This window comes from Cyanistes caeruleus, chromosome 17, assembly GCF_971803275.1.
Source record: "Cyanistes caeruleus chromosome 17, bCyaCae1.hap1.1, whole genome shotgun sequence".
In the NCBI taxonomy this organism is placed as follows: Eukaryota; Metazoa; Chordata; class Aves; order Passeriformes; family Paridae; genus Cyanistes; species Cyanistes caeruleus.
Window position 1 is genome coordinate 930638 of NC_141717.1, and position 26773 is coordinate 957410.

The 26773-nt window shown below is 49.0% G+C and overlaps 1 protein-coding gene and 1 pseudogene across 2 annotated transcripts; one reads left to right on the forward strand and one right to left on the reverse strand.

Moving 5' to 3' along the window:
* Positions 1-13330, forward strand: LOC111935833 (uncharacterized). Of its 2 annotated transcripts, XM_023936386.2 has the most exons (5): positions 431-608; positions 9209-9979; positions 10127-10230; positions 10354-10526; positions 11255-13330. In XM_023936386.2, the coding sequence occupies exons 2-5, from the start codon at positions 9822-9824 to the stop codon at positions 11630-11632; spliced, it is 813 nt and encodes a 270-aa protein (XP_023792154.1). In that variant the 5' UTR covers positions 431-608; positions 9209-9821; the 3' UTR covers positions 11633-13330. The 2 variants fall into 2 exon arrangements, with proteins under 2 accessions (XP_023792153.1, XP_023792154.1); XM_023936385.2 differs by having other exon boundaries at positions 1-608; positions 9209-10230.
* The window catches only part of LOC147649994 (uncharacterized), an 18269-nt pseudogene continuing 4465 nt past the window's right edge, over positions 12970-26773 (reverse strand).

Genomic DNA, 26773 nt, shown 5'->3' on the forward strand with positions numbered 1-26773 from the left:
GAGCCTTTAAAGCCAAGCCTGAACGAGGAGAGACACTGGAACATCTCAGGGGCACTAGCACAGATGAGAACAGCTCAAAGCACGTGTTTGCTTCAGTTTCAGAGAGAATGGCTCCGCTGTGGCCTCTGCCCCTTACCGGCAACCCGGCTGGCACACTGCAGCCACCAGCCCCACGCAGGGATGGAGCTGGTGCTTCCAGGGCTGGAAGAGACCTCTAGGGATGGCAACGCTGCATTCTGTGAGGTTTCTCTGGCACGGGTGTGACCAGCCACGCCTGGGCTGTGCTCCGGGACGGGACAGACGAGTCTGTGCCCTAAGGTGACGCGGTTCCTGGCGGCCCTGCAGCGCGGCTGCCCCGAAAGGGTTACGGGAAGCGCTCCGCCCTCCCCGTACATTGGTGTCCTCTTGGGTGACCTTCCCGGCAGCCCTTGCTGGCTCTGCCCCAACCAAACAAAGACGGCAGGAGGTTTTCAAACAGCCGGTTCCCTGAAAGTTGGCTGCAGGAGAGCCGGGCTGTGCTGGCACCTGCCTGGTCCCGGCCACTGGAGAACGTGGCAGCGAGTTGGTGCCGTCGTCTGAGAGGACCCCAGTAGCCGTCGGGAGTCCCTGTACGTGGGTGCTCTGCCCATTTGCTTCTGTGCATTGAGCTGGTTTGGGTGCTGGGAGTGGCGAGGGGAAGGATGAGAGGAACTCCTGGCAGTGGTGCGAGCACAGGAGGGGGCAGCAGGACAGGATTCCGGCGCCCGCGCCGTGCGGAGCCTGGTGCGGTGCTGAGGTTCAGTGTCGGAGCTGGGAGTGGCAGGCCCGATCTGAAGTGCTGTCCTCCAACCATTTCTTGAACTCAGAAGCCTCACTAGCAATCTTCCAGCCAAGTGCAGGTTCCTTTAGATACTGCCCATAAGTTGCTGGACGAGCAGGAAATGAAATAACAGAGCTGTGTGAGTGTTTGGCTCTTACTTCAGTGTTTTTCTCTCCCTTCCCTCCTGCACTCTCAGGCTGCTGCTGAAGACAGGCTATTTACAGCCACCTCTGCCGGTGAACTGCTCTGCTCCGGTGCCAGTGGGGTTGGGGCTAATTGTATCTAAACTCTCCCGGAGGCTGAGTGCGCTTGTCCCGTTTGGTGCACCGACTTGCAATTGGTGTTTTATTTGTCCTTCCTATTCATTGGCTTTGCGTTGTGGTGGCGACTACAGAGCTCTCCTTGAGGCCCCGGGGGTCCAGGTGATCAGTGGGTCACTACCCACAGCAACACTGCCATTCCTTTATCATGGTGAGGTGTGAGTGCCCTCTACCAGGCATTGCTTAGCATTTATGGGGATTGCACTGCAGCACTGGCTTAGCCCACAGCCTCTGGATGCTGGTGTTTTCCCTTTGCTGGAAGATCTTTGATCTGCCTCCCTGTTCAGTCTGTCACTCCTGCACCTCTGTGAGAGTAGAGGTAGATGTATGTCTGGCTTCAGAGGGCACAGTCTGTGTGGTTTCCTTAGAGGAATTGCAGGGTGGGACATTTGTCTTCTGAGGACTTGGAAACTTTTCATCCAAATGTGTAGAAAGAGCCTTGGTTGTCATTGCAGGGAGTTGAGAGAGTTTCTAATGGCTGCACTGTTAAGTAGCTATATAGATTTGGAACAAAATTAGGAAATTTTGGGAGTTCCTCTCTAATCTGCAGAAGGGTGTGAATTTAGGAATTTAGCTGAAATACTTATAGGCCTATGAAATCATTTGCCACAGTTTCTGAATATCTGGCCCTCTCTCTCGGTCTAAGTCTATTCTTGCAGCACACTCTGGTAGCTACACCGTGAACAGGTTTAGTACTTCATTACTGACTGCCCCTGGACATGAGAGTGCATACATTTGGTGTATTTTGGGTCTTTTAGCTTAAAAACTGTGCCATGATGCTGGTTTTCCTGCAACACTCTTATGCTCCGATGCTGTAGGAATATACCTGCTCAATGCTAAGCTTAGTCAAACATCCTGGTTTTACCACAATGAATAAATACCAGGTTACACTTTGCAGTGATTTATTTGTTTCCTCTTCAGGCATGTGAAAGACTGGAAATTCGAGGTGTGTTTGTGGTATAGCCAGTGCAGCTCTCTCTGCTGGAATGGCTGTATCTCTGGAGAGCAGTGACTCAAAGTGCATAATGCTTTACAGAGAGGCACAGGTAAAGGCAGGGCAGTGAGATACTTGGCATTTAGTATTCTTGTCTGAACCTTGATTGATTTGTTCAGTGTTGAGGGCAGAGATAGATTTTGGAGCCAGGATGTGAAATCTAGTCTGCTCCTCTTCCACAGGCCTTCCCAGGTGCTCTGTGAAAGCATCTTGTTCCTTCATGCTGTGGTTCCACAGTTCTTGATATCATGTTTGGGTGCTCCAAATAATTTCTTAATACATACCTGACCTTTACCAGACACAGCATCGCAACAATGCTGAGTTTGTCAGACCAGGTAGTAAAATGTTGAGGGTGACCTCTGGGTTTTGGACTGTGGGAGAGTCAATCCAGTGCAAAGCCTTTTTTTTCAAGGCTATCAGTGTGATTTTATACAGTGTCTCTGCTCTGTGGTGTGTGGCCTCTGACCCTTTCACCATTAGGGAGGATTTTCCAGTGTTCCTGATACTGTTCCCTTTCTCTCTTCAAACATGAGGTAACAATACTAAAAACACTAACAGTGTTGTTAGCCTGTGCCGCCTAAACATCCCAACACACTCCTCTTTATCTTCCCACCATATCTCTATACCTCTATTCCCCAATGAGCTCCAGGCTGTAGTGGCATTGTCGGAGGCAAGAGCAAACTATGTGTATCACTGTACTCACGATTTTTTTTGCAACCCCCAAAATTGTTAAAGAAACCTTGTGGAAATCCAACTTTCTTCAATGTTCATGTTCTGCAAATCTTAAAGTATAACCATAAATTTTTGTGTTTTCCATGTGAAGATCTGATTTTTAAAGTGTGGCCAGGCAGGGGTAGCTCCTCAACTGCTCTCAAAGCACAGCCTAAATGAATGAAGCAGTTGTCAGAGCAGGTGATAGAGCTGTGGGCTCTAAACAGTTCACTTCAAGTCCTGGGCCAGACACATAAGCTTTTCTCTGCCATTCTGATGTCTGAAGTACAGCTTGATCAAAATCTTCTGAGGTTATCCCTTCAGAGGGGAGCAGCTCAGGTAGCAGCAGCACCATCTAAATTTATCTGAGCCATCACCTTTTGATAAAACCTGTAACAGAGCTGCTCCTTCACCAGTTTTACAAAGAAAGGGCTGTGTAGGGTGGGATGCAGCCTTACTACACTCAGCACTGTTAGATAATATTATGGCTTCCATAAGGCTTCTAAAATCCCACAGAACAGTGGCACTGAGTAAAATTGCAACCTAGGAGAAGTGACTATTTTTCCCTGGCCCAGATCTTCCTGCTTTGACAACATTTCAGCATTGGACATCTAATACTGTTCATCTTCCAAGCAAAATTCGACTGAACCACCTTGGCTAGATCATTGCCATTCTTAGGGCTGTCCTGTGTGGGGCCAGGAGCTAAACTCAGTGGTCCTTGTGGGTGCCTTCCAACTCAAGTTATTCTGTGATTCTGAGAGCCCTTTCTGATTACTGGTCTCCACAGAGCTAAGACTTCCCAGTCTGTCCCTACATCAGTGAAACTGTTCTCTGTATGAATAGCCAAGAACTATCCATGTCCCTTCCAAGCTGTGCCAGGCAGGCTCTGGAAGAGGACCCAGAGGGCAGGAAGCTCAGTGGAGCATTGTCTTGCCCATGGACACATGGCTGTTCGGAGCACAGTTCTCTGCAGGGTGAGGATCTGGGCATTCCTAGCAGACTCACTCCTTCCACAATTCCTTTGCTCTACTTGATATACTTCTTGCTGTTTGAATCCATATCTGAATCCCATGTAAGCCAGCACTGTCTTCCCTGTGCTTCTGGGAGATGTTTTTAATAATTTTTTTCCCTTCCAAGAGGATGCAGAGTGAAAAAGGACTTGTCTTGCCAGGTTTTGCAGCAGCACCTGCTCAGAACACTGTGGGAAAGCAACGAAATAAACAAGATGGATGAGTGTCCCTCCCCAGCTGCTTGCAGCTGCTCCAGCTTCCCAGGGTGCGCTCTGGGTATCTGAGAAGGAGGTCTGGAAATCAGACACAAAGGAAAGTGTGGGCAGAACCTTGTTAAGCTAATCACGAGGCCCAGATCTGAGAGATTTGGCTTGTGTCTTCTTACAAGGTCCATGAAGATCAATCCCCTTTTGGCAACACTGAATCCATTGTGAATGAGGTAGACTGTTTCCCATGCCCTAGTATACCGGCATTGCACTGTACAAGGATAATTTAAAGCAAAGAGACATATCCACATCCAACTTTGTTCTTCATGATCTTACATCTTCCTAGGACAGGAGTGTTTTGCTCTCTCTGCAGTACAGGAAGCCATTGAGCTCAACATGCTTTGGGATGTAAACAACATAAAGTGTCTGTTTTCAATTGCTGAGACCAGACAAAATGAGCTGTATCTTCTTGCTCTGCATCTTCATGCTCCCTGTGGGTTCACAGCTTTTGCTTCTCTCCTTCCTCTCTTTCAATCACATCGGTTCTCAGCATCAGCGATTTGTCTCTCTGGTGAAACCTGTTGCTCCACCTCTGTACCTGGTGCCCCATGACTGTTTTGGTTCTGAAATGGTGGATGGGAGCTTGTTGCTCTGATTAAGACCATCTGTACATAAATGTCTCCATCTCTCCAAGGCTGTTACATCTTGTGGACCAGGCTGGCTATGGGTGTGCTGTGGTGCAGCTGAAACAGCCATTGAAAAAACACAGCCCCAGAGTTGCACAGCTACCTGTGCCATGTCTGTTGAAGGATTAACTCTTCCTTGCTTCACCCCAGCATGAATTCTGGAAGCAGCTTTGCTTGTACCTCCCAAGGACAAAAACTGTGTCCAAGAGCAGCTGTGAGATGAATGGGAGAAATCATTCTTCCCAGACATGAGCCAATTCTGTGGTCACACAACTAATGTTTCACTCTTGGGGAATTTGGCATTCAAAGCCAGGTAATCAGGGCTTCAGAAGAACTGCAAGAGAGACAAGTGGCAGTGGCTGGTGTGGATATTTGTGCAGGCTAGTGAGAGAGCTCTACTCCAAAGACTTGCAGGATGGATGTTGGGGAGGTCCTCTCTCTCAGGTTCACCTCCTGGAGTGGGGGCTTGCACAAGCACAGGAACAAGTTGTGCAGAGGAAGAGCCTGCTTAGCTTAAGGCTAGTGGATACATCACTTGAGTTGTAGGAAACCTGAATTCATGCTCTTCCTCTTTTTTAGACCTTAAATCCACTCTGCTCTGAAAGGAAGTCTGGGGCATGCTGCCTTCTTTCTCCTTTTCTCTTAAGGTTGTTTCATTTTGTATGTAATATTATATGGGCCAGAGAGTATGGGAACTAAGGAAACAACCCTGCTGATGGGAAGGCTGCTACAGGCTCTGGGCTGTGTTTCTGTGGATATAGCTGCCTGCAGAGTTATGGAATAGAGTATTATCAACAGTAATACCGGGGTAAAGGAGCTTCCCCAGCTATAACTACGTACATAAAGACTTCAGGCATTGCAAGCATTCAGCAGCAGCTGAAGAAAAGGTGGCTAATCTGAAATTTGGACAGACACCTACATTGGCAGACTGCAGTAAAATTCCTGTTGCAGGTGTGGTGGTGTAATGAGGCATACATATACAAATGTGTATGTCCAGCTGGCTGTGTAAGCTCTCAAAGCCAGCCTACCAGAGGGAAAAACTTGTAGCCTGTGGTGCTGCATGACATTCCTCTCTGATTGGAACTAAGTAAACTGAGTGTTCCAGTCACCACATCTTCCCCCTGGTATCTCCATCCCACTGTAAAACACAAGGGGTATGTGTGGGGGGAAGACACTTTCAGACCATGAGGAGCCATTGAAGCTTGCATGGGAATAATGTGTGGCTGCAGAATCTGGGTTTGCCAAAGGACTTGCAGCTGTGGCTGGAACACAGTGTGACAGCTGGAGAGGTGGAAGCAACCAGGATTTCAGAACAGGGGATTTTTATTGCCCATACTCAGCTCATGGTAACTGGTCTTTGTATGAAAATGCCAAGCCAACTTTGTGGTGCTGCACTATTTTAGAAATAGCAAAGGTTGAGTCAGTCCAGGTGAGACTGTTTCAGGATTTTCTGAAGGAGATGAGCCCTCTCTGTATTCTTGATGTCTACAGAAAGGGAAAGCGTTAGAGGCAGGGGGTAAGCTCACACAATTGCTGTGAATTTTCTTACACAGATGTTCTCCATTTTCCTATCCTCTTTAAAAACACCACTGGAATTAACTTTTCCCAAGTAGTGTAAGAAACCATTAGAGGAACCATGTCACTCACTGCCTGGCCCTGGAAAGTGAAGGGAACTCCATCAGTCACAGGTCTAGAAAAATCCTTGAATCTTTTCCTCTCATTGAATTGATTTTTGGTTTTCATTGTGCAAAAATTATTTGATGCCTTGAAGGCCAGGTGAATATAAAGCTCTCATCTCTGTGAATGCGTAAGTTGATATGGTATGTGCATAGCATAGGCTGAAGCTCCCTGGGGAAAATACCCTCTGGAGAAGGAGAAAGAGGAGAAGGTGATGGACTCAGTGTGAAAATGGGGAACACATTTAGTACAGGAAAACTGTAACTTTGCAGCAAGACCTAGATAAATAAAGTTATAAGTAGAGATGGAGACAGGCCAGGCTGTTGCAAAGGCTGACTGTGGGATCTTACGACTTGGCCTTCCAGTAGTTGAGGGAGCTTACAAGGAATATGAAGAGGTACTTTTTACAAGGGCATCTAGAGACAGGACAAGGGGAAATGGCTTTAAACTGTCATAAAGTTGGTTTAGATGAGATATTTGGAAGAAAGCCTTCCCTGTGAGGATGGTGAGGCCCTGATACAAGTTGCTTGGAGAAGCTGTTGCTGCCCCTGGAAGTGTTCATGGCCAAGTTGGACAGGGCTTGGATCAACCTGGGATAATGGAAGGTGTCTCTGCCTGTGTCAGGGGAGTGGAACAAGATGAGCTCTAAGGTCCCTTCCCACCCAAAGTTCCTCAAATCCGGAGAGACAATGAGGTGCTGGAGTGAATCCAGAGAATGACAATGAAGCTGAGGAAGGTTCTAGAGGATAAATCTTATGAGAAATTCCGAAAGGAGCTGGGGTTGTTTAGCTTGGAGAAAGTGAGACTCTTACCACTGTCTACAATTACCTAAAAGGCTTCTTTTCCCAGTGAACTAGTAACAGGACAAGGACATAGCCCCTGAGCCAGGGGAGGAGACTGGTTGGACATCAGGAAAAATTACTTAATGGGAAGGGTTGTCAGGCATTGGAATGGGTTGCCCAGGGACATGATGGAGTCACCGTCCCTGGAGGTGTTAAAGAAAAAAATGGATGTGGGTAAGACAGACTTAGTGCCATGGTCTAATTGGCAAGGTGTTGATCAGTCAAAAGTTGCACTCAGAGGTCTTTTCCAGCCTAGCTGATTTCTGTGATCTTGGAGGAAATTGCTGGAATACTATATTTTATGGAATAGACTCATATTGCTTTCACTGGTAACCTTTTGCTGTACCTGACGGGTAAAGTAGCTGTTATGCACTTTGTCTGCCCTCAAGATGTAAGTGAGCAGGATTGGAGCTAGATTTTGACCTGCACTTCTGCCTGCACTTACCTCCTGCATCTCCTGTTCACCTTCTGGATTCTGACCACCAGCCTGCTTTGCAGTGTCTTCTCTGAAATGGCTTTCCAGGTCGTGGTCTACCTCTGATCAGGTATTTTTTTAAAGCCCTGATGCAGAGGCAAGTGCTGTTCTTGAAGGATAAGGAGCCTGGGTGAAGCATTGAGCATTGATGGTATCTCCATGGAGCTGCTCTCTACAGCAATGCCCTGCTGCCCTGAAGCCATCCTGGCCAAACTCCTCATCCTGCTGCCCCTCCAGCAAATGGGGGGGTTCTGGGGGAACACTGTGAATTTGGAATCCTGAGATTATGTGGGGTTAGGGGGGCAGGGATGGTCTGTGCCTCCTGTGAACTTTCCCCAAGTCCAGGAAAGCAGGGCAGGGTGGTGGGACCTCAGCTGAGGGCTGGGGAAGGGCTGAAGGGCATGAGCATGTGATGAAGGAGGGATCTGGGACATGGTGATGGTACACAGAGAGCAACATCTTCAGTGGAGAGGAAGCTGGAGGAGATGCAGTGTGGAGTTGGTGCTTCTCCAAGTCGGTCTTCTCATCTTCCCTGTGGAGGCAGGGTGAAGGTTGCAGCCATGGCTGTTGGCTTTCCTGGCCAATTTATGCAAATTATATGTTTCTGTCACCAGCTGCTCAGGTACTCCAGTGTTCTCTGGCTGTGTCTGGAGACACTCTGGGAGGAGGGCAGGGTATATTGACACAGCTCAAGCTCCTCATACCTGCAGCTTCAAGATGGAGCATCTTCCCTTGACATGAAGAAGGTTGAGAATTTCCGACCTTTTACTCTTGCTCTGCAATTGTAGTGTCTGCATCCAAGGATGTCTGTTTTCCAATGTCCACTGCTCCAGCTCTTATCTACAAGGTCCCTAATGCACACAGCAAGGCATGGAGTGGCCTTTAGACATAAACAGAGCTGGATCAAAGTGCAGCCTCCATCTCCGGAGCTAATATGTCTTTCTTTTACCATGGAACAAGTAAGTCGCAGAGGAAAAAAACTCCTCTCTCAAATTAAGTAACTCCATTTCTCACTGAGGCTGATGTCCAGTAGTCTCTGTGCCTCCTTGGCCATACACATTATTGTCTTTTTTAGGATCCACGTGTGCCTTGGGAAGTGTGGTCTGGAAAAGGTTCTTATATTGTGTTTGCTTGGCAGCAGCCACTTGAGGTAGTCTTTAATTGGAAAAATGTTTTGCTACCTTCTGGAAATTCTTGGAAGATACTTAGTGAAGTGAAACCTAAAAGTTTGTCCTTCAGGGATCAGCTGCAGCACTGAGAGTCCAGGAAATGCCTGCAGATTCAGGAATTTGGTAGAAAGTGGAAAAAACTCTCCAACATAGCTGTGTAGACACATACATGTGCGTGTGTAGACATATACAGGTATATCCCTTTGTGGTACAGGCACATACCTAGTGTGAGAGGGGAAGCACAAGAATTGCAGCCATTATATATATAGTTGTGCCTTCTTTATGAGTGTATCAGTGGTTGCATTTGCTTCTCCCAAAGGTACAGGACAGTGTTGTTTCCAGACGCAAGAGCATGCTCTGCAGCGCCAGCAGTTCTCACATGGAGTTTCTACAGTTCTGCTCGCTGTGACCTTCTGGGCCATCAGGGAAACACATCGTGTTCCTGCCAGCCTCGTGCGATGAACCATCACTTGCCAGGATTCACACCAGGCTTCCTGGGACGCTGTGTTGCTGCTTGGAATCCTGATTACTTCTGGTTGCTTACTGTGCTGCTGGCAGGGTGGGATTGATGTCCAGTTTGGCACATTGGGCAGAGCCAAGCCCATAACCGTTCTCTGTGTCCTTGGCAGACTGGGGAACCAAGCTAGACCCCTCTCTCTAAAGGGGTTCCAGGTGAGCAAGGGACAGGCTTGGTGCTGTCCATATTTATTCTGGTGGGAAAAGCCACCTCCTTCACCCTTTCCACCTGGGAACTGTGTAACTGCTGGGGATGACACCACATGGATGCAGGGCCAGCAGCCTGGTATCAAGGCACTAGCTGAGCCTGAGCACTATCACAGGGCACAGAGCTGCCTTGGGGGGTGCCAGCATCCCCACCACGGCTGCACTCCAGGCATGTAGGGCATCTGGGCACAGGACGGGTCCTGTCAGCAATGGGCCGTCTGGATGACCATGCCAAGAGGAGGATTGTGGAGCTGCGCAGGGCTGGGCTGAGCTTCCGCAAGATCAAGAAGGTGCTGGAGCTGGATGACATCCGGGTGACGCCGCAGGCCGTGTACCTCTTCCTCAAGAGGAAGAGCGTGGAACCAGGGTCAGTGGCAGCTGGCTGGGATGGGGATCAGCCCTGGCCCCCACTGCAGGGGCATGAGGCTGAGCCCCCCAGGCTGCTGGGTACCCGGCACCCTGCACTGCCCACTGGGGATCCTATGGGCAGCCAGGTGCCCTGCTCTGCTGGCAGCCAGGACACCAAGGAAGGCATCCAGATTGTCGGTGTGGACTCGCTCTGCAAGGACGGTGGGCAGCTTGGGGACACTCTGCCTCTGGGGCTGGCCCCTGGGAATGGTAAGGCCTGGCCCCACTGGGGTTCACCATGGCCACTTCCTGGCACTGCTGGGTTCATGAAAGTGCCCCATTCCCCGCTGCCGAGGGCGTCCTTTTGAGGTGTTTCTCTCTCCATTGTTGCAGGTGATGACAGCTCCACAGGCAAAGCCCTGACTCCAGGGACTGCTCTGGGGGGCCCGCCCCCCCTGCCCCAGATACTGCCAGGCCAAGTGCAGCTGGTCACACCCCCGACCCAGAACTCAGCCTCGGTGGTGAAAAAGAAGACTCTGGACAGGGCTATCCTCCTGCAGAAAAGGGTAGGATGACAGGATGGGAGAGTCCATGTGCTCTGGCCAGGAGCTGGTGCCATCTGGGCAGCCCTGCACAGCACCCTGCTGCATCTACACCATGTGGTGGGGCAGGCTTCTAGGGGTGAAAGGCTCCCAAAGTGCCCCCAGCCTCTGCTAGCTGCACTCCCCAGCAGTGCTAACCCTGACACTTGGTGAATGTGTCTGGAAGCCCCTCTGGGTGGGGGTGAGGCCATGGGCCCACCCATTCAGCCAGCATTCACTGCTGGCCATGGAGATGCCAATCACTGCCAGGCTTGGCCTTCAACCAGCAGCTCACAAACCTCTTTTTAAGGCTTGATGTCAGTAGCATCTCAGGAAGTTCTTCCAGCCACCCAGGGCTGGAAAGCAAAATCTGGGAGATGTTGCTGTTTCTGTCCCTGCAGAGAGCAAACACAAGCCTAGCATCAGCATGGGCAGCCCCACTGCCATTCAGGAGTGCTCACCCAGGATGGATCAGCATGTACTAACAACATGGTGCCCCAGGGGCTCTGATGGAGCAGCAGCTTAGGGGCTCGGTGGGGCTGTAGCACAGCTTGTGGTGAGGTCTAGTGGTCCAAAACAAGGTGATGGCTTTCTCTGAGAGCTCTTCTCTGAGCCTTGTAGCTAAGTGCAGAATAAATCTCTTGTTAAATGACATTGAACGGGCAGCTTATAACATGTCACATTCCCTTCTCTCCTGCCTCCCACTATTCCAGGTCAAAGATGTCAGCACTCAGACTGCCTTGCCAAACCCTGTGGGTCCAGGACATCGCAACCTTGCTTGGGGTGGACCTGTGCCCCCCACTGCTCCCAGCTTCCCCAGCATCACTGAGAAGCTGGATGCTGTACAGAGGGAGGTGCAGAAGCTGAGCCAGGCCCTGCATACAGTGCTGGAGCGGCAGTGCAACCTGGAACGTCAGCAGGAGCACCAACAGCGGCTGCAACAGGAGGTGCTGATGACACTGCAGCAGCTCAGCTCCACTGTGAGCCATGGCTCTGTGCCAGCCACCCAGCCCTGTGGCCCCTTCAGCAGTGTGGCCGAGCCCTTGCCCACCATGCCGAACTTCAGCCAGTTCAAGATGGAGCTGATCTGAGCTCCTGCAATGCCTGCATGTGCCAGTGGTGTTGTGCTAATGGCAGGATGGAGCTGGGAGGAAGAACCATCGGTCCCTGGTGCCTTGTGTTCCCAGTCCCGCTGACTGAAAGGGGCTACCTGGCACAAGAGGCTGAATAGTGGAAGGCTGAGGCCTTGCTTCTCCTGTGCTTCATCCTGGCTGCCACTGGAGCTGGCTGGGACCCATAGACCTCAACAGAAGGCAGTTGCCTGCAAGAAGATGCAGCTAAGACAGACACAGCAGGGATGTGGAACTCCAAGGATAAAGGAGGCTTCCTTCTCATGAGGGTCAATGATGATCTTGCCCTCCCCTCCACACAACCTTTTTCGGTAAAAATCTCTCTGCGCCACAGTTCAGAACCAGTGTGGGATCAGTATCTACATTTTCCCTACCCCTTACCTGGACAGTGAGCAGGCTTGGTCTGTCTGGGTTACTATCACCATATGTGGAACTGCACAGGGTGCAGAAACCCATGAGGTGAGACCAGTGCTCCACGCATGATGATGTTGGAGCCTGGTATAAGCTGCTGCACCATTAGGGACAGATCAGACTGTAGGAAACAATCTTTTACTGAGCAGATTCCACCCTCCTCACCCCACAAACTCAGCAGATCTGTAGTGTGGTACTACTGTTGCCCACTGTCTGGTGAGAAATGGGCAGGACCATAACAGTAAGAGTTGCACCTGGGCAGGAGCAGACTAACTGGATGTTCAACTCTCCTCTGACCCATTTTCCTGGGCAGGACACCCTCCTGGTTGTGATCTCCAGTTGCAAGAGCTGTCCCTAGAGCAAGCTGCTGGTGGTGCACAGCTGCTCTAGCAGAACAGTGCATGATGCTGAGAACCCCCTTGCCTAGACAAGAAGGGCACAGGGGAGGTTGATGGGCCCTAACTGAGCAATGGAGTCCAGAAGGACCAGAGACTGGCCTTACCTGCCAGGAGGAAAGGTCTGATGGGGGTGGCCTTGGCTTAGCACCCAGCAATGAATCCTGAGAGGAGGCAGAGCATGTGTCTTTCCTCCACATCAGCCAAGCAGGCTTCTGTCTGAGTAGGCACCACACTTGGCACAACCTGTGCTTCTGAGAAGTCCCCAGCCTGTTTCTGAGGTCTCCTTGAGTCCAAGGTCATAATAAAGAAGAGTAAAAACCAATTCAGGTGTTTATACACAGACACCCACACACAGAGCTGTATGTGCACGCACAGATATAGATGCATGTGGCAGGTCTGTGCAGCAGTCCCAGTGCTGGACACCCCCTCTGCTTCCCTGAGACACATCGCTGGCCCCAGGGCTGTCAGACCCAGCTGTGCCCAGTAGCACTAGGAGTCTGCTGCCATCTGCCCGCGGTCATTCATTTCGATGTTGGTGTAATTTTGGGGACATCTGAAAAGCAACAGATGAAAAAGACACATGATCAGTTGCTCTGCTCTTCAGCGCACAAGGCAACTAATCTGCATCTCAGGTTTGAAAAGACGAAGCTGGATGACCAGCACTCAGCAGGCACAGTTTCCTAATGTCTCTGTCAACATTTTGGAGAAAAACAGAAGCAGAACAACTGCTATACCGTGGCACATGTACTTAAAACCACCCTGGTTTCTGAAAGAGCTTCCCTAAATCTGCTTTAGGCTATTTCTTAAATTATTTAAAAAAAAAAAAATAATAAAAAAATTAAAAAATAAATATATATACACTGTGGTTTTTATTCCCTAAATGTATTCTAAGAACTTCCTCATTTCTAACTCTTGCACATCATCCCCTTATCCAGTGCTTAAAAACCCAGTAAAAAATAATAAAAATAAATCACCTGGACTGGTGAAATAACCCATCCACTATAACATTTGTTTCAGACAGATGTACAGCCTGAGTGTTCAGCTGCAGTTTGCCTCCTGACCACATTAGGGAACACTAAGTTATTTAAAGTGTCACATTATAACATGGAAGGTGTTTCCCACCAAGGTAATGCTAAGATGTCTGTCACTTCCACTCTGCTCCAAGGAGGAGCTCCTCCCTCTGGCCACAGGATTGTCTTTTGTACCACATGCTTTCAGCTTTCTACTCTCCCCCCACAACATGTCAGTACCACTAATGGCCCTTACACTGCACTTGTTGACATGCCCAGCATCATCTAGGATTTACTGGTGTTATGTCAACTTCCTGCAGAACCTGCAGTCTGCTATGTCAGAAACAAAGGGCTTTGCAAAATGGAAGGGACTTAGCTGGAAAGATGAGGAGCAGCATATTGAACGGTCTGAAGGCAGTGTAGGTGTTCATCTGAGGGAAGGAGCAGGTCTCTGCAGCAGTTAGAGAGGAGGCCCTGGGGAAGGAAAGGGTGAGGGATGCACAGCAGTTACAACGGTGGTTTCTCACCTTTTGATGCAATAAAAAGCCAGGCCAACCAACAATAACAGGAACATGAGAAATCCCATGACAAACAGGGCAATTTCCCAGCCCTGGAAGGAAGCTGAGGGAACAAAGGCAGAGAAGAGGCATTATAGCCATGACCTTTCCCAGCACAGGGCAGGCCCTAGGAGGTCACACAGTCAGAGTCACAGAATGGGTTGGGTTGGGTTGAGTTGAAGGAATCTTTAAAGGCCATCTAGTCCAACCCCCTGCCATGGACAGGCATACCTTCCACTATCCCAGGTTGCTCCAAGCCCCACCCAACCTGTCCTGGAACACTTAGAGGGATGGGGCAGCCACAGCTTCTCTAGGCAACAACAGTTGGACTGTCACAACCTCCCACTCTTTTTTTCCCCTGCTACACCTCCTGTGCCATCCCAGCTCTGGACAGTTCCAGCCTGGGTGCCAGTAGCTGCTCCCAGCAACTGGGCCTCAGGGCTTCCTGGCAAGAAGCTCCCTGCTGAAGCCCAGTGGCTTGCCCAGACATGCCCTCTCCTGTGGAGATGTGGCCTGACCCTGGTCCCAGCCCTGCTCACTGCTGGAAGCAGAGTCCTTCCTACTTACCACCACCATGTGACATGAATGGCATATTTTTGGGGGTGACACACTTGGGACTGGTTTTCAGAACTTCCTCATCCATGGAGAAGGCATGGAGGCTGGCCAGGAATCCCTGGAGATAAGTTTTGATATACTGCTCCTGCTCTGGCTGCTGAGCCCACACCTGGCCCCAGACCTTAACTGGTAAGCCCACACATATGAGGTTAAGCTCTACCAAGAAACAACAGTGCATTTTGGGTGGTCAGAAACCCTCTGGTATCAGGGATCACATTGCTCCCATGACTCTGTGCCCTCCTGCTCTCATGCTCTTCACCTTTCTCTTCCCCACTGCTCTGAAATCATGCTGCCATGCTGCATCACAGGTAACTTAAGCACATGCTTAACCTTTCTTTTGGTGACAAAGAGACTTGAGGTTGTCATCCTACCCAACAGAATACTTTTTACTATACTTTTTACCTCTACTCACTGGTCAGAACTGACTGAAATTGTTCAACTGGTCAAAAAGGCATTTGGGTGAGGGAGACAGAGCATAGCAACAAAGTCTTCTCTTCCTTACAAAACCAGCCAAAATCCAGGGAACATTTTTCCTATCCCTCAAAAGCTGTAGTCCCTAAGGCTTCCAAAAGTGACTATTTGGTCTGGGTACTTTGAATACATATAGGAGTTGGGAACCAAAGTCCTCTGGACTGCAAAGGGCTGTTTGCTTTGTGGGTTTAGGTTTGTCTGGCAGACACCACAAGCATCAGCAGAGACTACCATTCCTCATGGTAGGTCTGCTCCCCTCACTGAAATCCCACTGTTCCTCAAGGTCCTCTCACTCCAGTGCCAGCAAGTAGGGTGGGTTGAGCAGGGATTGTCCTAATGAGGCAGCTGTGGATGAGCAATTACAACAATTGAAATGGGCATGGTGAGCTGGGTACTAACCTTGCGGGTACAGGTCAGAGACACTGCAGGAACGCTCCTCCTCCAAGGAGTTCACCAAGACCCTTCCCAAACTTTCCAGCATCCTCCTGTGGTGCAGGGTCTACATGGAACAGTCTTGGGAAAAAGGAGATGGGGTTTTTCTGGGTACAGTTTAGGACTGATAGTGAGCTCCTGGCTATGTGCCCCTTCCAAAACACTTGGCTTCATTCCACCCTCTTCTGCCTCCCACTCTCCTCTGCCCTCTCTTTCTGGATGAGTTTTTACTTCTGGCCTTCTACCACTGTACACCAGCTTGGCTCCTTTGGCCTTGCAGGGAAGTGGGGAAGGGGCATGTCTCACATCTCACCACAAGGGCAAGTACAGAGCAGTCTCTCATGCTGGGAAAGGGAGAGGCCCACTCTTGCCCGTGTCAGGAGGATGGAAGAGGAATTTCCATCTGTTGGCTAGTGCATGTTGATCCAAGTGTGGTCTTGGCAGAGGCTGGAGACCCCCCTATACATTTCCTTGCTGGCTCTGGGTCAGGGCTGAGATGCAGGAATTGGTTTCCACAGATGGGCTGAGATGGGAGAGTTTGCTGGCAGTTTCCCTGACTGTGCCCCCACCACTATGAAAGAGACCTGGAGCAGGGGGTTCCTGCCATTGCTGCAGATCTAACCCTGCAGAAAGAAATCTTGATCTGGGCTCAGCCTGGCCTGAACAGACAACTCAGATGAAATACAAGGCCTCTTTCATATCATAGGATCATCATAGAATTGTTTGAGTTAGAAGGGAGTTTAAATCTCGTCCCACTGTCCCGGTTTTGGAAGACAGGTGTCTGCTAGGGAGGGCAGGAGCCTCCCTTGGAATGAAAATGTAGACACTCTCCCTCTGAATTATTATAATTTTGAGAGGAATGACGGGTTTGTCTTTACAAACAAGCTGTGGGTCTGCTGATAAGATGAAACTATCACTGAGAGACAACAGAAACAATGGGATAGATTCTACTGATCGAGTGAAAGATGAAAGGGACACTGGGGAAACACCATGAATTCCACAAGAGTTAAGAATTAAGAGGGGGGGTTATATATTAGAGGGGAAACCTTAGGTATTAGGCATTCTGGGAAGTCTATGCCTCTCAAGTACCTCAGCCTATGGGGAAAGAAAGAAGGGACATGCACCCAGGAAATTAGGATAAAAAGGAGGCTACGCCCTCCAAAACTTTGAGAGACCCCAGGGGAATATCCTATGGCCTCTCCCTTTATTCGAATAAAGTAAAAAGACTCCTCTGTCTCCTTTTTGGACAGGAGAGGTTTACTCTGGCGTTTGTGGATTAATTTTCCTGACAATTTTTGGGGGCTCGTCCGGTATATTTCCACCATCGGAGGCGGCGGGCAGCGAGCGCAGCTGAAAGCGCCTCACACAGTTTCAGTGATCAGCTCCCCTTGGTGGCAGCAGCACTGGGCAACCGACTGGGTTCCCGAGATTTTCCAGGAGACAGACGAGTGGCGGACCAGGGGGGTCTGTGAACCCCTTCAGGGGTTCCTTCCCTGTGGAAGGACCACTGAAAATCTCACTGGTGAGTAAAATGGGATCTTCGGGGAGCAAGCCTGGGAGGGCACTCAGAGAGGGTAGCACAGGTAAAATAAGGCACCCATGGAGGGTTACAAGGGTACAGCCAGGAAGGGACCCCTGCAAAAGCGATGACGATCCCAAAATATCTCCAAAGAATCCCTTGGAAGAACATGGAGTTGATTTACACATTCTCCCACAGGTAATTAAGGATATAGGCACCTAAAGGGGGCAATAAGGGAAAATCGAGTAGGGGTCTTGACACTCCATGCCCAAGGGGGGCAATAAGGGGAGTTGAGAAGGGATCTCGAGAATCCACGCCCAGGGGGAGGGCAATAAGGGGAGTCAAGAAGGAGTCTTGACAACAGGGGATGGACAGATCGTGTTGTGTTGGAATAGCATTGGTTAAAGAGGAATGTGGAGAGATATGGTTGAGGCAAGGACCAGGTGCAGAGATGCCGGACCGGGAGCACGGGCTGGGGGTCTGTGGGGCTGCTGGTACTCAGCGCCGGGCAATGCCTGACCCCACCAGCCCTGGGCAAGGGCAGCAGTGGCCGCTGGCCCCTTGAGGCTGCAGGACACCCTGGCCACCTGTGGTGCTGCCGGCTGTGCCCACCAGGAGCGCCGGAATGGGGAGGAGCTGTTTGCACAATGTGGCAAGACAGAGACTGGATCTGGTATTCGGTGTGTGGTAAATAGAGTGAGCACAAGGAGGAAAGGCAAAGGTGATGGCAGAATTTTTCTGGCCCAAGAGGGAAAAACCACAGGGCCCAAAGAGTCCCCTAGGACAGAAGGGACAAGGCTGGCCACAAGGAAGTGGCAGAGGCGTTCCTCCCCAGCAGGGGAGACCCGACCCGGACAGTGATTGGGAAAAATCAGTGTGCTGTCTGCAGGGCAGAAGAACACTAGGAATGGCACTGTCCGCAAAAACAGCTGGACTGTCGAGGAAGTCCAGAAGATAAGAGAAATGCATTGTTTAGAGTGTCAAAGGATCTTATTGTACCAGGAACCCACCAACCTGGAGCCTTTGTTAACTTTTAAAGTGGGTCTGGATCGAGAGGAGGTGTGTGTCTTAGTAAAAACAAGGACCTCTCAATCCACCCTAATTTTTATCCCTGAAGGTTAAAAATTGTCTAAAGAATTTTTTTGATTGTTCAAAGGAGTTCTGAAAATTGTGGTTTCTTCTGTGGGCTCAGAGGTTTGAACACATCTCTCTCTGAAAGAATTGTAGAAATTGTAGTAAATTAATTTGGGAGTTTAATTCATTTGTCTACATGGAGGTTTTGTGCAGAGCTGAAAGGCTCCTGTTTGGAGGGGACTACACCTCTCTGCTTTCTGTATGTTTTGTTGTAAAAAGTCAGAATTAGCAAGTTTCAGTTATGAAGCCAATTCTGCAACTCCTACCTAGTGGGGAACACCCCCACCAGTCTGTGGCTTGTTGTGGAGAGCTAGAATTGGCAAGTTCTAATCCTAAAGCAAGTTCCGCAGCTGCAGCCTTGTGGGGATAGTGTCCTGTAGAAAGCCTAGGTATTTATCATGCACTTCCTCTGTGAAGGCTTTAAGAAAACTTTAAGGGAAAGTATTTTATTATCTTTCCTTAATAAAGGTTATAAATGTTAAAGGTTATAAAATGTTATGAATATTATGGTTTCTTTAATAGAGGTTAATTTGTTAGTCACCTCCCTCTGCCTAAGATGGACTTGATGCAAAAAATTGGGATAGGGAGCAATAAATAATAAATAAATTGGTTAATAAAAATAAAAAATGTGATGTGATTAGTTTAGGGCAGTGGCATTGCTTGCTGCTGAACTAGATCATGTTTATACAGAGTCACCTGTTTTGTTTGGGCAAACTTTGCAGAAAATATTAGAATAGTTTGCTCCACCCTCAAGAGTAAAATTGTTGCAGTATGTGGATATTAAACAAGGTCATGCTAAAGGAATTTTGGTGAAAGAGCATAGAGGAACACGAATTCTTCTGTTGCCTATTTTTCTAAACTGGTAAACCTGATAGCCAGAGGCCGGCCCCATTGTGTGGGGACTGCGGAATCAGCAAACAGATGAGTGCTGGCGCGCCCCTGGAGAGCTTCATCCTAGGCCAGGCACTTTCCATCATAGTGAGAGAAATGTAGCTCCCAGACACCCTTTTGTGTTCTATGTTAAACTGTTGCACCGCAATGGTGTTCTCCCCTGCCATTCCACCCTGCTACTTGTATCCAAGTTTCCCCCACCCCTCTCCTTCCCTATATATACCCCGGTTTTCCTCCAGTTGAGGACAGCTGCTATCACTGGTTCCCTTCACTGAGGGCCCTGTTATAATAAAGGCTGTTTCTCGGTGGAATGCCATACAGGTCTCTAGTCTCTCCGCGTCACCTGCAAGCTACTGCTGAGCTGAGACCACTCGCTGGGCAAGGGATGTGCCTGTGCTCCTGGGCCATCCTTTTCAGGACGGCTTCTTCAGGGTAGTTGCGGCACCCCTGCCATCGACACCACCACGGCACCATTGTCTGTACTCCTGTGAAACCACTGCTCTGACCGTGGCAGAGGCCCAAAAGCTGGCAAGGGGAAGGTATCTGATAAAGTTTCACATCAGATTAAAGCTTTGTTAATGGAGAAAGCCTCTAAGTGGATGACCAGTGCTCGGTTATTATATTATGAGTCCTGTTTAATGGAACAGGATTTAGAATTTAAAAGCAGGGAAGGTTTTAACCAGCCTCCTGTTTGAGCAGCCCTGAAGCCAGGGCGAATTTCATGACTGCATTCAAGCAGTAGGTCTGCAGACTAGGGCAAGGAAAGACTTTTGAGACATTCCATGGCCTGAGAGAGAAAATGTGTTTATTAATGGGACTTCAAGGGTGATGGAAGGAAAGCAATTTACAAGATACTTTGTCGTGAATTAAAGCAATTAAAGAAAGGGACGAGGTTACCACCCACCTGGTCAGCCCAGACAGTGGAGCTGTATGCCCTCGTGAGAGCCTGTGAATTATATCGAGACAAGACAGTAAATGTTTTTATTGATTCTAAATACGCATATGGAGTGATACATGCATTTGGGAAACTATGGGAAGAAAGAAGTTTATTAACCTGCGGAGGAAAAACGTTGGCTCATGAGAACTTAGTCTCCCGCCTATTAGAGGTGGTGAATTTACCAAAAAAAGTAGCAATAATACACATCAAGGGACACCAGGCAGGGTGCTCGGAAGAGGCAATAGGAAACAGACTGGCTGATGAAGAAGCTCGGAAAGCTGCATTATTGCCAGAAATCTCTAAGATGCTCCCCTTGCTCACAGTAACTGCCCCCTTTCCAGAGAAGTTGTCTTTTCCACCAGAAGAACTTGAGATAGTTAAAAAGAGTGGGGCAGAGGAAAAGGTGGGCAACTGGTTTACAAGGGATGGTAAGCAGTGGATACCAAAAGCTCTGGCCTTACAGTTGTGAAAACAACTTCATGATGGAAGTCGTTGGGGCTCTCAAGGGATAACAAAAGCTTTCTCAAAATGTGTGCTGCTGTGGGTCTTTTTACTCTGGCAAAAAGAGCTACTGAAAGTTGTTTGATTTGTGCTGAAACAAATAACAAAGTTACAAAGAAACTTGCCAGGGGAGGAAGGCCCTAGGCTGTACATCTCTTCCAGAGATGCCAGGTAGATTTTACTGAAATGGCCAGTGTGGCAAGATTTAAATATCTTTAGGTAATAGTATGTCAGTTAACAGGGTGGCCAGAAGTGTTCCCAGCCATTTCAGCAACTAGAGGGTCAGTTATTAAAGTATTTTTGGAACAAATAATTCCGAGCTATGGGATGGTGGAAGCAATAGACTCAGATAGAGGAACTCATTTTACAGGAAAAATTCTTAAAGGAGTAATGACTGCTTTAGGGATACAATGGAACCTCCACACTCCCTGCCACACCCAAAGCTCGGGCCGGATTGAAAGGATGAATGGGGAAATAAAAAAACATCTTCTGAAGCTGGTGATAGAAACTGAGATGCCTGGGTACAGCTCTTACCACTGGCTTTAGCAAGAATAAGGGCCAGACCCAGGGAAGATATTCAACTATCTCCTTCTAATGATGTTTGGAATTCCTTATCCTTGTAATTTTCAGCCTGGGAGGGGAGTAAAGATAAGTGATGTATATTTAAAACAATTTGTGGTCTAGATACTGTCTCTTGTGAAATCTATTCGACAGGAAGCTCAGCTGACACAAGACCCTGCCTTTGGACTTTACTGTTCACAATAGTGAAAACCAAGAGACTGAGTCCTAGTTAAGGAGTGGAAAGAAGCACCACTGGTGGCAAAGTGGCACAGACATTTCCAAGTGTCACTGACCACAGAAACAGCCGTCAAGACAGCTGGACACAGGTGGACCCATCACACTCGGGTCAAGGTCTCTGAGGCCCCAGAGGTTTGGACATCTCAGCTGGAGGAGAAGGATGGGAAGACGCGACTGACACTCCGCAGGAGTGGACTGGAGCAGTAGGTGTGTGTCAACATCGGGGGAAGCCTCAAGTGCCTCCCCACAGACTGCCTGTTGAAATGGTCTATATGGGCATCCCTACTCTCAAATCTCCAGTCACTGGGAGCCAATCCATGCTGTCATTGCTTTCTTTGTGCTAAGCTGTTTCTGTGCCTTCACTTGCCACAGGTGGTGTAGAAGACAACGTGAAAGTGAAAATTAGGTTAAGAAATTAGATTATTACACTATTAGAATGTTTCTCTTAATAATCTTACCTTTATATTGTCAGTTAAGTGGAGCCAAAAGTGAGAAAGTAATTTTTTAATCTCAGGAAAAAAAGTAGCAAAACCTTTGACCTTAGCAATTGTTAAGTCTGCAGAAAGCCAGAGAGATCTGAAAACTGGCCATGGGTGTCTAGTCTGGTCGAGCCTAAATGGTGGGTTAGCACCCTGAGTGAACTCCATAATAGAACAAGATTTTGAGACAAAGAAGGAAATCCATGACAGCTTAATTCTTCTGAAAGAAGCATATATTGTCTAAATAGAACAGGAAGCATATATCTGGGAAAGAGCATTTGTGACTGGACTTTATCTTTGGGTTTAGATTGTTGGACCCCCAACTGCCCTCCTGTCCTAGTTTAGGGCAAATCAGGAAGGAAAACTCCAAATGGGGATCTCCACAGGGAAATGCCCCTCCCCACCAATGGGTCCGGGAAAAGGGAAAAAAAAAATTCCGTGGAGAGAAGTGGAAAAAGCTGTTTATTTAACAGAAATTGAGTAATATTAAATAATAAAACCTCTTGCTGTTCGATGGGATGGTAAGTCTAGGAAGAAAAGTCTTTTTTCATGTGGTGCAGCTCAGCTCGCTCAGGTTCTTATCAGTCCCTCCAGCGCTGGAAAAGTGCCGAGGCCCAGGCCCTGGTGGGCCACAGGCGTGAGCTCCCGGGGTTTGGCTGGGTGTTCAGTCCAGAGCAGGCTTGCACAGATCCAAGAAAATTGGAATAAAACAAAGGTCCAGGGAACTCCTCTGCCTCAGCTAGCTAAAACTAACTAAAAGCCAGAGAGAAGCTCTGTCCCGCTGTCTGTCCGTGCTGCAGACACCACAGTCCAGGAGCGGGGTGTGTGGGAGTGATGTTTTCCTTAACACACTGCGCGCTTTTTCTTCCCCCTCTCTTGCTTTCAAAGACAGTCTTAAAGGTGCAGGACTTAATATATAACATAAACCAGACAATTGGGGATACCAGTATCATAAAGTCACCCCAGGACATTCCACCCCTTATCCCCATATCGTCAACTTATTATCAAAATTAATATATATATATATTTTAACTCTACAACACATACATTATATTCAGACAAGGGCATTTATTCATAATCTTCACCCAACCATCAGATCTCCCTGAGGTACACATTGTGTTGTTCCATCTTTCCTCATTATCCACCATGTGCAACCCGGTCCTTGAGCAAAAACAACTCCACGAATGGGTTTGTCTGTACTCGAAGTAGAATTGATCCAAACTGTCTTTCCTAACAAACCTCTGAGATGTACTGCTGGGACCTTGTCTCCGTCTACTTTATGCAGGGGCTCGGATTGGGCTGGGCCTGCTCGATTGGTGGAACCTCGGGTGTTAACTATCCAGGTGGCCTTTGCTAGATGCTGCTCCCAATTTTTGAAAGATCCCCCACCCAACGCTTTCAAGGTAGTCTTTAACAGTCCATTGTACCTCTCCACTTTTCCCGCAGCAGGTGCATGGTAAGGGATATGGTACACCCACTCAATGCCATGTTCCCTAGCCCAGCTGTTTATAAGGCTGTTCTTGAAATGAGTCCCATTGTCTGACTCAATCCTCTCAGGGGTACCATGCCTCCAAAGGACCTGCTTTTCAAGTCCCAGGATGGTGTTACGGGCTGTAGCATGAGGCACAGGGTAGGTTTCCAACCATCCAGTGGTGGCTTCTACCATTGTGAGCACGTAGCGCTTGCCTTGGCGGGTTTGGGGCAGTGTGATGTAGTCAATCTGCCAGGCTTCCCCATATCTATATTTGGACCAACGCCCACCATACCATAGCGGCTTCAACCGCTTGGCCTGCTTGATCGTGGCACACGTCTCACAGTCATGGATAACTTGGGAAATACTGTCCATGGTTAGGTCCACCTCTCGGTCTCGTGCCCACTTATAGGTGGCATCTCTACCCTGATGGCCTGAGGCGTCATGGGCCCATCGAGCTAGGAACAACTCTCCCTTGTGTTGCCAATCTAAGTCTATCTTTGACACCTCTATCTTTGCAGCCTGATCCACCTGCTCATTGTTTAGGTGCTCTTCATTAGCCCTACTCTTGGGGACATGGGCATCTACATGACGGACCCTCACAGACAGTTTCTCTACCCTGGTGGCGATGTCTTTCCACTCATCAGCAGCCCAGATTGGCTTTCCTCTGCGATGCCAGTTGGCCCTTTTCCACCTTTCCAGCCATCCCCACAGAGCATTGGCTACCATCCATGAATCCGTGTAGAGGTAGAGCTTTGGCCACTTCTCTCTTTCAGCAATGTCCAGGGCCAGTTGAGCAGCTTTGAGTTCAGCAAGTTGGCTTGATCCACCTTCTCCTTCAGTGGCCTCTGCGACCTGTCGTGTGGGGCTCCATACGGCTGCTTTCCACTTCTGGTTCATCCCTACTACGCGACAGGAACCATCAGTAAACAGAGCGTAGCGCGTTTCTTCTGCTGGCAGTTGGTTGTACGGTGGAGCTTCTTCAGCCCGTGTCACTTGTTCCTGCTCCTCTTCATCAGTGAGACCAAAGTTTTCACCTTCTGGCCAGTTTGTAATTATCTCCAAAATCCCAGGGCGATTTGGGTTTCCAATACGGGCGCGCTGCGTGATGAGGGCGATCCACTTGCTCCATGTAGCGTCAGTGGCATGGTGGGTAGCAGGAACCTTTCCTTTAAACATCCACCCCAGCACTGGCAGTCGGGGTGCCAGGAGGAGTTGTGCTTCTGTGCCAATCACTTCTGAGGCGGCTTGAACTCCTTCATAGGCGGCTAAAATTTCCTTCTCTGTGGGAGTGTAGTTGGCTTCGGACCCTCTGTAACTTCGGCTCCAGAATCCCAGTGGTCGGCCTCGAGTCTCCTCAGGCACTTTCTGCCAAAGGCTCCAGGACAGACCGTGGCTCCCGGCTGCAGAGTAGAGCACGTTCTTCACATCTGGTTCTGTTCTGACTGGGCCAAGGGCTACTGCATGAGCAATCTCCTGTTTGATCTGAGTAAAGGCTTGTTGTTGTTCAGGGCCCCACTGGAAAGTGTTCTTTTTGCGGGTGACCAGGTAAAGAGGGCTCACAATCTGGCTGTACTCAGGAATGTGCATCCTCCAAAAACCTATGGCACTTAGGAAAGCTTGCATTTCCTTCTTGCTAGTGGGTGGAGACATTGCTGTGATCTTATTGACGACCTCAGTGGGAATCTGACGCCGTCCATCTTGCCACTTTACCCCCAGGAACTGAATTTCACGAGCTGGTCCCTTAACTTTGCTCTTCTTGATGGCAAAACCGGCTTTCAGGAGAACCTGGATGATTTTCTCTCCTTTCTCAAAGACCTCTTCAGCCGTCTTTCCCCAAACAATGATGTCATCAATGTACTGCAGATGTTCTGGAGCCTCACCCTTTTCCAGGGCAGCCTGGATCAGTCCATGGCAAATGGTGGGGCTGTGCTTCCACCCTTGGGGAAGTCGGTTCCAGGTGTACTGCACTCCCCTCCACGTGAAGGCAAACTGAGGCCTGCATTCTGCTGCCAGGGGAATGGAGAAAAATGCATTGGCAATGTCAATAGTGGCGTACCACTTCGCTGCTTTGGACTCCAGCTTGTACTGGAGCTCCAACATATCCGGCACAGCAGCGCTCAGAGATGGAGTCACTTCATTCAATGCACGATAGTCCACAGTCAATCTCCATTCTCCTGCAGATTTACGCACAGGCCAGATGGGGCTGTTGAAGGGTGAGTGAGTTTTGCTGACCACCCCTTGGCTCTCCAGCTCTCTGATCATCTTGTGGATGAGGATCACAGCATCTCGATTTGTCCTATACTGCCGGCGGTGCACCGTCGAGGTGGCAATTGGTACTCGCTGTTCTTCCACCTTCAGGAGTCCTACTACAGATGGGTTCTCTGACAGTCCAGGCAAAGTGTTCAATTGCTTGATGCTCTCTGTCTCTATAGCTGCTATCCCAAATGCCCACCTAAGCCCCTTTGGGTCCTTAAAATACCTGCTTCGGAGGTAGTCTATGCCTAAAATGCAGGGGGCCTCTGGGCCAGTCACAATGGGGTGCTTCTTCCACTCATTTCCAGTCAGGCTCACATCAGCTTCCACTAAAGTAAAGTCCTGTGATCCCCCTGTCACACCAGCAATAGAAACAGATTCTGCCCCTACATATCTTGATGGGATTAGGGTACACTGTGCACCAGTGTCAACCAAGGCCTCATATTTTCGTGGTTCTGATGTGCCAGGCCAACGAATCCACACAGTCCAAAAGACAGGGTTTTCCCTAGCCTCTACCTGGCTAGAGGCAGGGCCCCTCTAAGCTTGGTTATCATCATACTTGTCAGTTTGACTACAGGCTACTAGGACTGGGAGGCAGGGTCGGGCGAAGAAACCATGAGCCAAACATACCTGACAGAAACTTCAGTAGTTCTATAAACTTCCTATAAATCATTATCACCGAGCCCAGCACAATAACCATTCTAATCCGTGCCCCTCTACTGTGAAAGAGGGCAAAGACAGGTATTAAAACCTCAAAAACTTTTAGGGACCAGGTCCACATGAAGGCCTCCACCCCAAGAGACATTATGTATCCAAACAACATGACTACTGACTGCTTTATCCCAATACAGAATAAATACAACCAACAATCAGTACAGGTTTTGGCCACGTTGGGCGCCAAAAACTGTATTTGTCCTAGTTTAGGGCAAATCAGGAAGGAAAACTCCAAATGGGGATCTCCACAGGGAAATGCCCCTCCCCACCAACGGGTCCGGGAAAAGGAAAAAAAAAAAATTCCGTGGAGAGAAGTGGAAAAAGCTGTTTATTTAACAGAAATTGAGTAATATTAAATAATAAAACCTCTTGCTGTTCGATGGGATGGTAAGTCTAGGAAGAAAAGTCTTTTTTCATGTGGTGCAGCTCAGCTCGCTCAGGTTCTTATCAGTCCCTCCAGCGCTGGAAAAGTGCCGAGGCCCAGGCCCTGGTGGGCCACAGGCGTGAG

Excerpts from the sequence above, each read along its gene's own strand:
- LOC111935833 (XM_023936385.2), top strand. The coding sequence starts at position 9,822 with ATGGGCCGTCTGGATGACCATGCCAAGAGGAGGATTGTGGAGCTGCGC. Across the intron at positions 10,231-10,353 it reads GGGGCTGGCCCCTGGGAATG|GTGATGACAGCTCCACAGGC; the intron begins GTAAGGCCTGGC and ends CCATTGTTGCAG. Across the intron at positions 10,527-11,254 it reads CTATCCTCCTGCAGAAAAGG|GTCAAAGATGTCAGCACTCA; the intron begins GTAGGATGACAG and ends CCACTATTCCAG.